The sequence below is a fragment of the Aythya marila genome, assembly GCF_965140915.1.
Source record: "Aythya marila genome assembly, chromosome: 12".
Classification (NCBI taxonomy): Eukaryota; Metazoa; Chordata; class Aves; order Anseriformes; family Anatidae; genus Aythya; species Aythya marila.
Window position 1 is genome coordinate 20,217,693 of NC_139053.1, and position 15,516 is coordinate 20,233,208.

General features: G+C 55.5%; 1 protein-coding gene across 1 annotated transcript in view; it reads left to right on the forward strand.

Moving 5' to 3' along the window:
- The window catches only part of ACSF3 (acyl-CoA synthetase family member 3), a 56,721-nt gene that overhangs the window by 20,297 nt on the left and 20,908 nt on the right, over positions 1-15,516 (forward strand). Inside the window, exons 6-7 of the mRNA XM_082769840.1 lie at positions 711-823; positions 11,279-11,405. Coding sequence (XP_082625966.1) covers positions 711-823; positions 11,279-11,405 — 240 coding nt within the window. The remainder of the gene's footprint in view (positions 1-710; positions 824-11,278; positions 11,406-15,516) is intronic.

Consider the following 15,516-nt stretch of genomic DNA (forward strand, 5'->3'; position numbering starts at 1 on the left):
TACTACGAAGAGCATACATGAAAGCAAGAGGGAGAGCCCTGCAGGATGCAGGTTTGGGAGCCTGTGGTCACAGTACTGTCTTGGAGCTTAATAGCAGTTGTTTGTGCCACCGTGTCAGATACCCTGGCTTTGAGAATTGAACCCAGTGGAAGAATGTGGTGGCTTTGATCTCTGCTTTCTTCCTGTGATGTTTTCTATACAGTGTATTGATGCCTCATAAAACTGAGATAATCCCTTGCAATTCTTACCCCGTTAAGCCTTTGCCTTCTCTGTCAGGTCCAGGCTATAGGGAAGCAGTGAGCCACTGTAGCAATCATTGTGTTCTTTCTTTTCTCATCTTTGTGTAGGTTTCACGGTGCTCTTTTTTTTTATTTTTTTAAAGACAGCTTCATTACTGAGCCACAAAGCTGTGCTGATGTCTTCAAAGGCTGGCCAAGAGAGACTGTTCAGGGCTGGAGACACGTTTGTTTTCCTAGGCATTTCCAGCACTGCCTGCTCAGCGACCAAACGGAGGATTGCAGCGCCGTGACATTTGCATGCAGACATACGATGTGATCGAAGCCTTCCTGAAGGGTAACCCCCTGCTAGGGAGTTCTCTAGTGCCAGCACAGGCTGCAGATGCCATGGATAGAAGAGCAGCTGCTCTTTTGCATCCTTTTTGCTCCCCAGGGGCCGTCCACTGCTTCACTCGTGTTCTGTTGCCTTCGCAGGTTCCGTGGGGACCCCGCTGCCCGGCGTGGAGGTGTGCATTGCCACCGAGACTTTGAGGAGTGGTGGTCGCTCCTACACCGTCCATGCTCGGGGAGATGAAGACGGCACACAGGTAGTGCTCAGCCGTGTTCTCTGCTGCTTCACCTCGTGTCACAAAAAGTTCCCTTCCCCAGCCTTTGAAGCCCCGAGGAGCAGGAACGGAGCTTGCCCTGCTGTTATCCCAAGAGCTCAGTGGTGCTGTTCTGAATTTTCTCCTTCTTTTATTCCTCTTATGGCTTAGTATGTCCGTGGTACTTCATGAGTGTTGTCCTTACTGAGAAGGTGAACAGCATCTGAAAGAGTGCTCCAGCTCCCTGCACGGGGCGGGAGGTGAGGGCAATGGTGCAAGGGCGGTGGGTGATGGTGTAAGAAGTTCACACCGTGTCATACCTCCCCTGCAGGAGGGCTCCAAGGCTTAAAGCTCAGTGGTTGAGGTTGTGAGAGCTGCGGTGTGGACTTGCCATGGAAGAAGAGTCCTGGTGGAAGAAGGAAGGTGGCAGCAGGGTCGGGGCTGGACGTACACAGCCCTGCAATAAGCGTGTCCGTGGCTGTGTCCCTGCTCCGGGCATTTCTGTGTGGTTTGGTACTGACGATATGAAAAATTACCAAATGTCACGTAATGGCTTGCTGGTTCCCCTGTAGGAAATAAACACCTCCCAGCAGCCCGGCCGGCGCAATAAACGCCTGCCGTCTGCTTCAATTACACCACTTTCAGGGCAGGGACCTCTCTCCGTACACAGGGAGCGCGGTGCACATCTGTGCTCCTCCTGCCCAGATAATAACGAAACTGCCAGCACCGAGCAGGTCCTGGCCGTGGGGGGGAACACGGGGCCATGCTCTGGGGCAGGCCATCCCCGAGGAGCGTGGTGGGGCCATGAGTACCTGCGGGATGCGGTGAGGAGCTGAGCACCTTGCCAAGAGCTGAGCTCTGAGCCGTCTCTTCGCAGCATCCCTGCGGCTCCCGTGAGGAGCTGATTTCGGTGACGAGGAGCTGATCTCGGTGACGAGGAGCTGATCTCGGTGACGGGGTCAGGCACATTGTCAGGGCAATCTGCGAGGCGTTCACACCTCGCCTGGGCTGCGAGGAGCCAGAAACCCCCCCCCTCCCCTCTTCCTGCAAGCGCCTGCGTTTGCCAAGGAAATTATTTGCTTAGCTGTAGCGAGAGCCTCACAAGGTCAGCGCCTTCCCCGCTCGCGTTGGGCTGAGGTTTCAGCCTCCTGCTCCCTCCTGACAGCAGCACACAACAGACCCGCTCCGAGCTGCTCACGCCGCCTTTCCCGTTAAGCACTGGGACAGCTCTGCTTGCCATTACGTGCCACCCCTGGGGCACGTCGCCATCCTGCACAGCCAGGTGCAGACAGGACCCCGGGGACGTGGCGGTGGCGAGGCGGGGAGCGTTTTGTGCCCCACCATCCGGTAACTGCGCGAGCTCGCGGCAGGGGACTGGTGCAATTTGCAGAGCTGGCTCCTGGCACGCCCCGAAGATCAATAATCTACTTAGCTGAAAGTTTGCTGGAGCTCTTTGCGCCTCAATTTGTTGTTTTTTTTTTTTTTTCCCCGTCCCTTGATTAGAGTGCTGGATGCCTCCCACCCACGTGCTCCAGCCCTCCCATCTCCCTGCAGCACCCAGGAGCCCCGTGCTCGCTCACTCCCAGTTTGCTCAGCTTTTTTAGGTGCTGCCGTGCCAAATACCTGCTAATTGTCGCTGCACCTCAGTCTGAGAGCAGCTCTGGGGTGTTCAGTGCAGAGCGAGGTCCCCTGGGGAGATGAGATCCCATTCTTCAAGTGCTCGGAGAAGCGTTTCCTCCCCTGCTTCCCCGGGGAGCTGGGAGGTGTGGGAGCAGGCATCAGGGGACAGCAGCAGCTTCGCCTGCTCGGAGCCACCCCAGCTCACTAAGAAGCAGTCCCTAAACACCAAACCTGACCGTAAAGGCACCCCAGTGAGTATTTAACCCCAGAGCCCGAGCACAGCAAGGTATCAGCGCCCCTCTTTACCCACCACCCCGATGCCTTTCACCTTTTTTCCCCTTCACTTTTTGGAATCCCAGCTCCAGCTCGGGACCTCGTGCCCAGCTCCTGCATGCAGGAAAGGGTTACAGCTTCCCGGCGCTGAGCGTTTCAGTTCGCTTTGTTCAGTGCGATGCATATTTCATACGCTTAGCTTCCCAGCTGGCAGAGGCCTGCAAACCCTGCGAGCTGTTGGGTATTGTCTCTCTCTCCTTCTTTATTTGTTTGTTTGTTGGCTGGTAGGTTTTTTTTGGGGGGGGGGGTTGTCATTTTTGTTGGGTTATTTATTTATTTATTTATTTATTTATTTATTTATGTATGTTTCGCTTTTCCAAATTGCTCGCTCGCACGAAAGCCAAGCCCCAGTCCCCGACAATAGGGGTCTATCAATAGATAAATGGTTTCACAGCTGTATCTGATGCCGTGCTCCAGCCAGGGCTTTTATGGCGAGTAATTTCCTCGCGCCGAGGCTGCGAGGGGAGCCGTGCAGGACGTATGGGCTGCAGGAGCTGGCAGCAGGAGGACGCTGCAGCCACGGGCTTTTCTCCACCCCCCCCCCCCTCCCTCGTCCCCCTCCTTCAAGGTTGTAATTATCTCGTTGTTTATCCATATGCAAGCTGTCGTCCTGGACGGGAACCGGCTCTGCTGCGGCCGTTCCTCCCCGCAGCCACCAGCATCTCCCTGCCCCTCCTTCCCGTGCCCCCCGCGTCTCCGCCATCTGCCAGCAGCTCTCTGCCGCTCGCCAGCTCCTCCGTGCCACCGACGGCGTGGGGACAGCCAGTCCCTCACCCTATATCAGGGCCAGGGCTCTGAGATGCTGGGGATCCTCTGGAGAGGGCACCAGGAGCGGCTCCACCTCGCTCACGGTTTGCTGAGACCATCCTAGAACCAGCAGGGAGGTGCTTGGTCACCACCGAGGTGCAGGGAAAGTCAGGCTTGCTCCAAGGTGCTGGGCATCACCTCCAGCACCCCACCTCCATCTCCCATCGGGGGCTTGCAGCTGCCCGTGCAGGATGGGCCGTACGGTGCTGAAGCCCTGCAGGATGCTTGCACCAAGGGTCAAATTGTTGCGTGGGACTTGGGTGAAATTCAGGCTGAGCTGCAGACAGTGGCTGGCGAGGCTGCCTCGCCACCACGGGGGCTCGCAGGATGCTTCAGGCTTTATCCTCCCCGCCTAGGGCTTTGCCATTTTGACAAACCTTGCCCTCGGGTCGTGATCTCTGCCACCAGGAACCACCTCCCAGGCAGGCGGTGTGGGGAACACGTTGTGGAAGGCAGCTGGGATTAGGTCTGCTGCTTTTCCTCCAGCTGGAACATCAGTCCTCAGGTCGTTGGCACAATCCACCTTAGGTAAACAAGCACTACATTTATCCTGTTTTCCATTTGCCCTTATTTATTCCAAAAACTCCTTCCAGAGCCCTCCGAGCGTTGGACACTGCTTGTTTTGTATACTCCAGCCATGATTTCTGTTTCCCCGTGTTCCTCTCATCCCCCCAGTGTCCGTTTGGTTACCCGGGCTGCTTTCAGTACTGCGTAAACATCTGAGCTGCTCCTTACTGACCACATCCAGTTCCTTAGTCAACACAGTCGGTGACTGCCTTCCTGCTGGTATTTATACTCCTGCCTCCTCCCTGTCTGTCTGATGGTTTTTTTTTTTTGAGGCCACAGCTGTATTTTTCTTTTTCCTGGTGGTAAAGGTGGAGGTAGAGATGACGCTAGCACCACGTCCCTGCGTTCCTCAGCTGAAAGCCTCTTATCACAGGAGCAGCTTCCATCCCAGGAGGCTGTTTCCTCCTGCATTCAAATTGAGTCCATCTGTCAAGAACAACCCTCCTTCCACGAGTGCTTCCTTTGGGCTAACCTTGGTCCCAGCACCCTCAAGCTGTCCATTAATCTCTTTATTACCATTTTATGCATCCGTTCCCCCTTGCAGGGGGAGAAGGACTTCTCCCTGGCTTCCCACTGCCTTGGGATGTCTCCTTGGTCCCCTCCACCAGGCTGGCACCCTGCTTGTCCCAGCATGAAGGATGAGGGCTGGCTTCTTCTCTGTTCCCATCGTGGCTGTTTTTGGTCTTCAGCCCTTCTCTCTCTCTCTGTATCAGAGCCGTCTGCCACTGGGCCAGCCTGGGAAGCTGGGGAGCTCCTGTTCCCATGCTGTGAGACGTGGGATGGAAGCAGCTCTGCCCGTGCAGCCCCTTGCCTGTTTCTGCTCCCTTTTTGCAGCCTCACCCCCGAATCCCTCTGCTCTGTGGGCTCAGCCACGTGCTAAGGGGCTGTGCTCCTGCCTCGTCCCGAGCTGTATTTCTCCATCAGGTTGCAGAGGCTGCAGCTGCTGTAGCACATCTTGGGGACATCTGCTGAAGGACGAGGTGGGGGAGATGCTGAAGAAGCCCAGCAGAAGGGGCAGCCTGTGCCCCAGAGAGCTTCCAGCCGAGGAGGAGGAGAGGCAGCGGCCGCCTCGGGGCTGCTTAGCACCAGGAAGCAATTAGAGGCTGCTGGGCAGCGCGGCCGTCTGCAGTCCGAGCACGTCACAGCCTCGCTGACCTCGACTTTTGAGTGAGGTTTATGAGAAACGAAGCAGAGGTGGGACACTAATTGAATCCCTGCCTGGTACCCTGCCTGCCCCCGAGCCCGGAATCAGAGCGGGCGCTGCGAGTGCACGTCGGGAGCCTGCCTCTAATGAACAGAGCTGAGAGAGTGGGAAGATGTGCTGACATCTCGCCTCGTTTATTATCTTCTGGGGCCTGCAAACAAGAGGGATGAGAGCAGCAGAGTGGAGAGCTGTTGGCATTTCTGGAATGGCGTTACGCTGCTAATTTATGGTGTGAATATAGAGCAAGAAGTCTGGGATCCGTGGAGCAACGGCAGGGAAGACTGACCTCTCCCAAACTTGGGTTGCTTTCCGTGGTTCTTTTGGAGTCATCTGGACTTAATCAGCGTGGTAACTTTAAAAAATTGGTATTGCCCCAAAATATATACAGTCAGTTTCGTTTTGAGTGGAGCAGCATTTGCTGTAAGTAGAGGGTTGGGTTTTTTGAGAATAACTTTCAGCGTTCCAGCTCCGCCGTGCACCAGCCTTGCTTTTAAATTTATAACCTTCCAAAATGAAAAGTAAATTGATTGTGTTATTCCCAGCTCTTTTATAAAAGTTAACGTTACAAAAACAGATGTGCAATGTGGCCTTGTAGATTACAGTCTGGGCTTGGGGTTTTTGTTTTTTGCTTTTATTTTTCTTGCGCTGCGCCGTGTCCCTGAGGAGCAGAAATCTGCCTTTTTCCAGCAGGAGGAAAATTGTTCTGTGTCTAAATTGCCTCCTGCTTGCCTTCTGCAGGATGCTGCAGGACACAGAGCTCATAGGAAAGATAATGCTTTTACAAAAACATGCAACTTAGCAGGGAATTTTTAATTATGAATGTGCATGAGAGATCAGATTGCCTGGTAATTTGGTAGTGCGCTAGCAAGCCTCGCACCTCGAGGACATCCATACAAATGTGACCCAGGGAGACAGCGATTAAAAGGGGGTGTCGAGCAGATTATTGGTCTCCAGCCTCCTTTTGGGAGGCAGGTAAACACGTCCTCACTTCCCTGGTCCCAGAGGCCCGGACTGGCACAGCACCAGCCCCTGTGCTGGAGAAGCAGGGTCCCAGCAGGAGCTCCCCTGGTTCATTTGGTTTATGGGGGCTGAGCTGCTGGAGGCTGCGCTGTGGCAAGGCTCTGCTGTGTCACCAGGGCTCTCGTGGCCACCAAAATCCCCAGGGAGCGAGTGAGGGGTCTTTGGAGGGACAGAGAACATCTGGAAATGCTGCTGGTGGCTTCGGAGGCGGCGAGACATGGCACGGCATCCATCCTCCGCCTTCCCCAGCCGTGCACGAGTGCTGCGGTTGATTTGGCTGAGCGTGGCGAAAGACAGGGAAAAAATAGGATGTGGGATCGTGAAGCTATGGCTTGTGGACAGGCATCGCTCCCCAGGCTGCCAGCATCGAGCTGAGCAGGCAGAAGTGGCCACGAAAATGGGAGCAGTTGGTGCCAAGCGTGCCCCCGGGTGAGACCATCTCCTGCTGCTCCTCTGGGATTTGTTCCCTTATTTTCCATGCTTTGGTGTGGTTTTTGTTTGCTTGTTTGCTTTTAAAAAAGTTACTGCTCTGTGAGAACTGCTGAAAGGGCTCCATCACTTCCATAAACCTCGCACGTATAAATTATTGTCTTCTATTAGTCACTTAAAAGGCTGGGTTGCTTAATTATTTTGATTACAGTAATCACTTATTTATAAGGTGGGGAAAGAGCCAAGTGTTTCCAAGCCGAGGAGCATGGTGCCGGCTGTGGCAGAGGAGGCAGCGTTGCAAAAGCAATTTTTCCCCCCAAATGTCCATGATTTTGCTTTTCCTCCTGGTGTCAGTGACAGTGCCCAGCCCGTGCGCGCTGGGCTCTTCCCTCCTGCTCTGGCAGCCCTGCTGGTGGAGGAAGAGGGCTGTGAAGGAAAACCAGGCTCTGGCTGGGTAGGAGGGGTGAAACACGAAGTGGAGACTCAAGGATAGAAGGAAAAGCAGGGAGGAATGAAAGGAAAATGATGCAAGACCCTCAGGGCACAAAGGGTCCCCGTGCGCTGCCATCCTGCCACCACCCCACCCAGCCCTGCGCTTCCCCTCGGCGAGGGCTGTGCCATCCCAGGTGGGCACCCCTAAGAGCAGGTGCTCTCATCTGCAGCCCTGAGCTTTCCATGCTCACCCAGGGAAGAGGCTTAGGTAATTATTTTGGGGCTGGGGGGAAGGAGAGGTCTGGTGGAAGTTGGCCGTTTCCTCCAGACGCCGACCGGTGGCATCCTGCTGCTGTTTCCATCCTGAAGAAGGGTTTTTGGTTTTGTTTTTTCTTTTTCCCTACGTCTTCCTCCCCGCTCTATCAGTCTAATAAAAAGTTATTACCTCTCCTTCCAGACCTGCCTTTCAACTTTCGCTTTGTCTCCCACATGTTTCTGCTCAGGCATCTGCCGTGCCTCCCCTCCTTCCCAGCGAAAGCCGTGCTGCCGTACGTCTGCCTCCATAAAAGCAACTAATTCCATTACCGTCCATTAGAAACTCCTCTCCTGCAGCTCCCGGAGGAGAGGGGCACAGCACAGATCAGAGACCACAAGAAAACAAATGGCCACTTTGAACAAATCGCAGGGCTGCTTGCCAAGTGGGGATTCCCAGCTATTTACCAGCCACCCTCGCTTCCTGCTAATGAAGAGGTAAAATGGAAGCGGCGAAAACCTGCAGTTCATAATCGCCCGGATTTATCCCTTCAAAGGGTTTATTACAACCTTTTATTTTCGTGCGTGGAAAATGTAATCTTATCCGGCACGCCGGCTGGCCCAGCTCAGCTCGCCGGGTGCATTTTGCAGCGGAAAGCTCTGGGGCAGCAGCAGCCTGCTGGGGGCACGGGGGGGGGGGCTCCCTTTTAAAGTTGCTCGAGTGCATGGAAGCAGTCGAAACGTGCATCGCGATGTGGCACTCGGAGACCAGGATATCAGTGCAATTAGCAAGCTGATGCTTTTCAGCAGCTGCTTGTGACGCGGTTGCAGTGTATCAACAACGGGGACCGCTGAGATTAGGAGGAGAAAGGAAACAAACCAGCTAGCCACGCCGCTGCCGCCGAAACGCCCGCTTCCCTGCCATGCAGCCGGCTGGCTGGGGGCGTACCCATGGTCCTAGCAGGGGTCAGAGAAGTAAAAGTAGCAGAAAAGTGCCTCAAACCCTGAATTTTTACCGATGCTGTTTTCAGGCAAGCCGGGCTGCTGGCACTGGGGCGGTTTGTGTCCTCTCAGCTACGCCGGGGAGCAATGCCAGTGACATTCGGAGTTCAGCGAGCAAAATCCTATTAAGATAACGTCACGGCCTTTCTGTTTTACTGTTTGCAAGCCAGCCATAACATCATTAAATTACACAACAGGGAGGTGCCTGCTGCCAAGGAGCTCTGCTCTAGATAAGACGTGGGTTGAGCCTCTGCCAAAATTCGAGTCGATCTGACAGGGAATTTGGAGCTCGTTCAAGGTTTGATTCACAGCAGAAGCAGCGGCGGGCAGGTAAACGCCGTGCAGGATTGGTCCCCGGGGCAGTGGTGGTGCCGTGCCCTGCCTTGGGGGCACGGAGGCACTCGGCATGGCCACGTTCACATCCCTGCTCGCCTTCAGCGAGACATCAAATCTGGCAGGGCATGTGGAGGAATCCGAGGCAGCTGTCGGCAGGTCCTCGCGGGTGCTTACCTCTGCTGCCCCCCTTCCCAGCCCTTTCTGGGGAGCTGGAGGCAGGCTGAGGGCTCCAGGGAATGGTGCTGGGGCTCACACTGGTGATTAAAATGCCTGCGGTGTGAGGAGGATTTAAGTGTGTCCTCTCCAGCTGGGGCACAGTGAGTGGGGTGCAGGGGGGCTTGCTGGAGGGTGCACGGGGTGGGATTGGCCTGGGGAGTGCTCCCCAGGTGTGCTTCCCAAGGGGGAAAAGCTGAAACCGGTGGCACCGGGCTGACAGAATTGCTCAGGGAAGCTGCTTGGTTTGTGGTGCCACGGCCAGGCCAGCAGGAAAAGGAGGGCCACGTGGCAAAACAGCTGGCGTGCCCCATCCACTGCGGCTCCTGCAAGTCCCCTGGCACAGACTTTGTGCCTTGCGCCCCTGTGTGGATGCAGGTGCCAAGGTTTGGCCCTGGGCTCTCCAGACCCCAAGTGATTTTGTGCTCGTGCATCGTCTGGTCTTCAGGCTCCCTCTCCAAGGTCCCCTGGGGCTCGCCGGTCCGGCACCATCCGCAGCTTGCCATGGTTCAGCTGAGCTCCCCTCGTCAGCAGTAACGGGCTTTTTATCCCACAGCATCTCCTAGGTGGTGGAAATAAAACCCAGCGAGGACTCTGGGGGCTGGTCCGGCTCCTGGCATTTAAGGAGGTGGCAGCTCTGCGGAGTGCCCGGGCTGTTGGTGCAGAAAGCCCCGTGTCACCGCGTCCTCCAAGACAGCACATCAGGACGACGTGACTTAAAGCACAAACGGTGCCTTAAAAGCAGCTTTCTGAGCATTTTCCGTTAGGAAAGCTTTGTTCCCATCAAAGACTGCGGAGATACAAAGCCTGCCCTGCTCCGTGGTTCCGCTTGGTGTTCCAGCACTGCTGTTACTGCTTTCCCTCGTGGCCGCGTTTTTGGCACCGCTCACTCCGGGGTCCCAGAGGAACCTCGGTGCTGCAGCAGCCCCAGTGCAGAGGGGCAGGGAGCTGCCACTAGGTGCCTGCTCCACGAGGGGCTGCAGCAGCTCTTGCAGTGACCTCTCACAGTGGGGTTTCTGCACATCTTCCCTGCAAAGGACCTGAACTTAACATGGTCCCACGGGCGGTGCAACACCCGTGCCGCTAAAGCCTCGTCTCCCAGCCTGGGAACTGCAGAGCAGATTACGTGCAGGAGGGAGGAACACCGTGCCATGTCAGGCAGGTCTGCGACCTCCCCGTGGTTCTCTAGTTTCCATAACAGCAGGAGATTCGGTCCTGTTGCCATAGAAAACCTCCCCGTGCAGGTTTGCAGGGTGCTGAGCTGTCACTAGAAGCCGCCGCCTCGCAGTGCGCCCGAAAGATGCCGCGCGTCCCGGAGAACAAATCAGATGGTGTTTCCTGCCACCTCCTCGGGAAAAAAAATAAATAAATAGTGTCAGATTGACAGTTTGGGGAAGCGAAGGTTTCTATCAACACAGCAGAAGCTGTGCCTCGTCCTGCTGCCTCCTCCTGCCTGCAGGAGCACGGTGCTGAGCCGCGAGGGGCACGAGGCGCTCGTGCTGCCACCACCAGCACCCGATCTCCCAGCTGCTGCGGGAAAGCCGTGACTTTGAGCCTGTAGCCCATTTTTAGCCCATTTTATATTTCTAGAAGAGCTGGGGAGGCCAAACCCTCCCTCGGCTGGTGAAGCAGCTCCCCGGGAAGCTCAGTTTTGGCTTCTCTTTGGAGCTCTGCCTGGGTTTGCCCTCCCCTCGCCACGCCGCAGCCCGTTTCTGCAGCAGGGGATCTATTTGTGCTGCCTCCCCCGGGGAGGGCAGGGGTTGTCCCCGCTGCCAGCCCGGCCACAGGTTGCTGCAAGGGCCAAGTGCTGCAGCTGGTGGCCACGTCCCCTGTGGCTGCTACTCCCAAGGCTGAGCCGGCCACTAACCCTTGGTTTGCTGCTGCCACGGCTGGAGCTACACGCCTGGAGGGCAGCAGAGCTCTGGGGATGGGACGTGTCCTTGTCTGGGATGTGGGAGCCTTTCAGGATGAAACCTCTGTGGCCTTCTCTCATCCTAATTGCCACGGGAAGGGACGGTCTTGCCACTGAGATGGCCACAGGGCTCCCAATGGGGTGCATGCCCCAAACAGGGAGCCTGGAGGTTGCAAACCACGCTGCGTGCTGCTGGTCCCCTGCCAGCATCCCTCTCCTTGCACCACGCTGGGCTCCAGGGCAGCGAGTGGGGACAGGAGATTTTTAGGGCTGCCACACGGGCTGGTTTCCCTGGCTTAATCCCCTCACATTCCCTCCTGCTTTGTTGCAGGTGACTCCAGGTCTTGAAGGCCAAGAAGGGGAGCTGCTCGTCCGGGGGCCCTCGGTGTTCCGCGAGTACTGGAACAGACCCCGGGAAACAAAAGATGCTTTCACACCTGATGGCTGGTTCAAAACAGGTACTGTGCTGCCCTGCCCGGACCAGGGAGGTGGGTTGTTTTCTGTGCTGGGTCTGGAGAACGGGATCTGGGTTCACCTCGCTTCTTCATGTGCACTGGCCCTAATTATTCAGCCAAGGAATGGGGGATGTTCGGGGCTGCTGCTGGAAACGCAGCGCAGCGGCACCACGCTTCCTGGGGGCTTGAGCCCTGCGGCCTCAGCACCTGACAACAGGTCGTGGTGTGGCCCAGTTTAAATGAGCTTTTTGGAGGAGAATCATGGTGAGTGTCCCCAACTGGGGAACAGTTTGGGAAGGTGTCAGAACTGCCAGGATGTCACCTTCTGAAAGTTTTCGGAGTGAAAGGTTTGCGTCTTCCAAATAGAGACCTTCTGTTTTGAATCTGGGGCTCATTTTATTTTATGTGGTATGTTTCCGAATTGCAAAGGAAATTAATTAATTAATTTATTTATCTATCTATCTATCTATCTATTCATTTATTTATTTTCCTGGGTGTTCCTGGGATTTGCCTTTCCCTTTGGACTGGGAATAAGGAATGGTTTTGAGACATTTAACGTTTCCAGGAACGGGAACACCTCTGGTGTTCGATTCCTTCAGATCAAATTTCACCAGATTTCACCAGAAGATAATATCCAGATAGCAATAATATGCATTGTGGCACACCTTGGTAGATTTTATCTAATGCTTGCAAACAGAAAAAAAAATCCTGTTATGCCCAAGCTCTGCTGGCAGTGGGTGTAGCCCCGACTGCCCTACCTGCAGCAGCCCTGGCTGGGGCAGCAAGGGGAACTCTGGAGGCTGATCCTGTCCGTAATGTGGGATAACAAATTCAGGAGGATACTGTGCTGAAGGCTTTTCCCAAGCGGAACAGACGTGACAGACCATGAATAAGTGATGTGCTTCGATCTACGCCTCCCGCTCTGCGCGCAGCGCGCCGCACACAGCGCTAGAGCTTGGCCTCCTCGGGCAGAGGTTCCCGTCCCCTGGGACAGCTCTGCGAGTCGGATTAAATTATAAACTAGCCCCGTGCCCACAGCGAGCACGGCGGTGCCCTGAGATGGCTCTGCAGGCTCTGGTCCCAGCGTTTGAGCGGTCGGTTCGTATCTCTGGCCACCCTTCTTCCTGCCACCTCTGCCACCGGCCACGAGCGGTTTGGATGCTGGGATAAACACCCGCAGCGCGTTTGTCTGGTGGTGCTGAGCCCAACCGTCCCCTAATCTTGGCAGTGCAGGAGGGTGGGATGCCTGCTGTCCGCCTAGCCCTCACGGACAAGCAGCCCTGACATTCCCATTCCCCTTTTACCCCGCGTTAGCGGTGCCATCGAGCCAGGGGCACCGGGGTGGATTTCTGTTGCCCGCTCTGTAATCGTATTTATTGAGAATTTGTGATAACGCCGTGATTTATTATCACGGCTGCTCTGAACCAGACACGGGGCTGCCCTGCCGGGGGTGTCACCGCAGGTCCTGATCCCAGGCCATGGCCACGTTTGGTGCCGGAGCAGGGGCGGACAGCGCCGGGTGCGGGGCAATCAGCTCTAAAAATTTTTGTAGTCAACGCTCCTGATGAATATTTCAGATGCAAAGGAATAGCATGCATTAATTATTGCAAAGAGATGTCTTTAGGAGAAAATGATTTTGAAATTCAGTTTAATTTCATTGTAATGCGCTGCAAACAGGAAGGGAGTATGTGTGTTTAATTGGCTCTCGGGGGTAAGGCCTGGAAGATGGCATGCCTTTGTCACAGGCCATTAGTGATACAGACTGCATAATGAGAGAGTACAATCAGCTCACAGCTGCCGGCTCCTACGGGGAGAGAATGATATTAAATAGAAATCAGTATAAATTAAACTTAACCCTTTCGCTCGCCGAGCGGAGACGCAGAGCTGGGGATAAAGAGGGGAGTGGAGGCACTCGCCTGGGGCTGGGGCCGGGTCGGAGGGTGCTGAGGACACACCACAGGCAGCAGCCCCCGTGCAGGCAGCCTCTGGTACCCCTGGTAGCAGCCTCGGGAGGAGGACAGCCTCTTCATTCTCTTCCCCACCCTATTCTCCCCTCTTTTTGCCTTTCTTTCTTTTTTTTTTTCCCCTCTCTCCTGACTGCTTGCTCCATCTTTCCTCACTGCCAGGCCGTCAGGGCTGTTTTATTCCAAGAAAAAAAGGCTGGTGGTGCTGAGAGAAACCCGCCAGCTCGCCCTGCCTGCCCCCAGCCCTGCTGGCAGCCTTCAGGTGGTTAATTTTGGAGAGGGGACCAAGCTGGCAGGGTGCAGGTCCCCTGCGCTCCCCAAGGACAGAGAGGTGCGCGCTCAGCACCAGGGACGAGATCTGGAGAGAGCGAGCTTGGAGGCAGCGTGGGTAACTCCCCAGCTGGAATTTAGCACTCTGCTGATTGCTAATGGCACTCCGAAAAAGCAGCGGGTCAGCAAATGAAGAGTAATTACCGCAAGGGAACCACGAGCGCTGCTCGTGCTGCGCCTCGTGGTGCCTGTGCCACCAGAAAGGCTGCTGGCTGCTGTGGCACCGCATGGAGACAGGGCATGAGGGCAGGGTGCCCAGCATCTGGGAAGGTCCAGGGCCACATGTGGGGCACGTATTACTGCTTTTCCTGAGGGTCAACACCCTGGGGATCCACCTGGGCACCTCCGCTCAGAGTTTGCACACACACAGAGCCAAGAATGCATCACCAGAGCTCGTTCCCTGCCTCCCCCATCGCCTCTTCCTCCCCTTCCAGGCGTGCTCCCGCAGTGACAGGTCATGCTCAAAACTTGCAAACCACCTGAAGTGTTCCATCAGGTCATTTTCCAGGCTGTTTTCTGCAGTTTCAGACTCACAAAGGGATCTTTCATTTTTAAGTCCTCTCTGGCTGCAGACCATCTATTTCCCGGTACCTTCCTCAGGCCAGTTCTGTTTCTGGTTGCAGTTCCTGTAAATCAAGCCATCGAGTGTTGTTTCAGAAAATACATGAACCAAAATAAAAAAAGACCCAACACTCGCATGGCAGCAGTCATTTTCCTTTTCGATTGACAGCTCTTTTATTAAAATCTCTTTTTCTCCCACGAAACCGTCTTACCAAAGGAAGCGACATCAGGTTGAGCACTGGGGATGGCCGTTCCCCCCCGTGACAGGAGGAAAAATGAATGGGGCAGGCTCTGGCCACCAGCACTCACACCCTGCTGTGCTTCTGGGGAGATCTGGGAGAGACGAGGAGCTCGGTGAAACAATCACAGACCTGTTTCTTCCCCCTGGGGACCAGAGGCAAACACCACGTGTGCCTCGAGCAGGGAGCCTGTGCAGAGATCCCTTTGCCAATGTGCCTGCTCCGTGCCTGCAGTTGGAGGAGGACCAAATATGTGTGTGTGTGTTACAGGAAGAAAAGCAGCATGGTGCTGCCGTGACCTTTTGATGAATTCAAGATCTCAGCTCTTCTCAGAAGCACCCGAGCTCCTGGTGTGGCATCGGTGATTTACTGTTGCTCCCTTCCCCTTTATTTCCTTGGGTTCGCACCGTCGTCTGCCTATCTCTCCGTGGCTCTCATTTCCATTCGAGTGAATTTGATTATTTTTATTGTATTAACGCTGTTGACAGAGCTGCTTGGATCAAAGTCCCCTCCGGCCATTTCCAGGGAGACTGCTGGGTATCCACCTGCTGTCGTGCATCTCCGCAGCACCGAGGGTGAGGCAGACCCGGAGGAGAAATGCCTGCAGCCGTCTGTCTGCTGTGCTGAGACCCCTTTGCAGCTGTCCTGCGAGGCAGGAGGCGATCTCAGGGCAAACCTGGGTGCCCTTGAGGCATCACCGGGCACACCCCGGGGAGCTGGAGGAAGGCAGCAGACAAACACCAGCTCCCAGCACCGCGGTCATCCCAATCCCCAATCTTTGTCCTTCTGTCCCATCATATTGCCAGGCTCTGGTGCTGGCAGGTTTTGAGTTTTTCCTGCCCAGGAGGTAGCGAGCTGCTTGTAGCCGTGAGCAAGGGGACGGAGGATTTGGGATCCTGAGCATTGCCTGCAGAGGAATCTGGCAGCACGGTGCTGTGCTCAGCGGGGAATGACAGGCTCAGAGAGCAGCCTGCTCCCCCAGGGAAGGCCAGCTTCCATTCACGTTTGCCCACACATCCA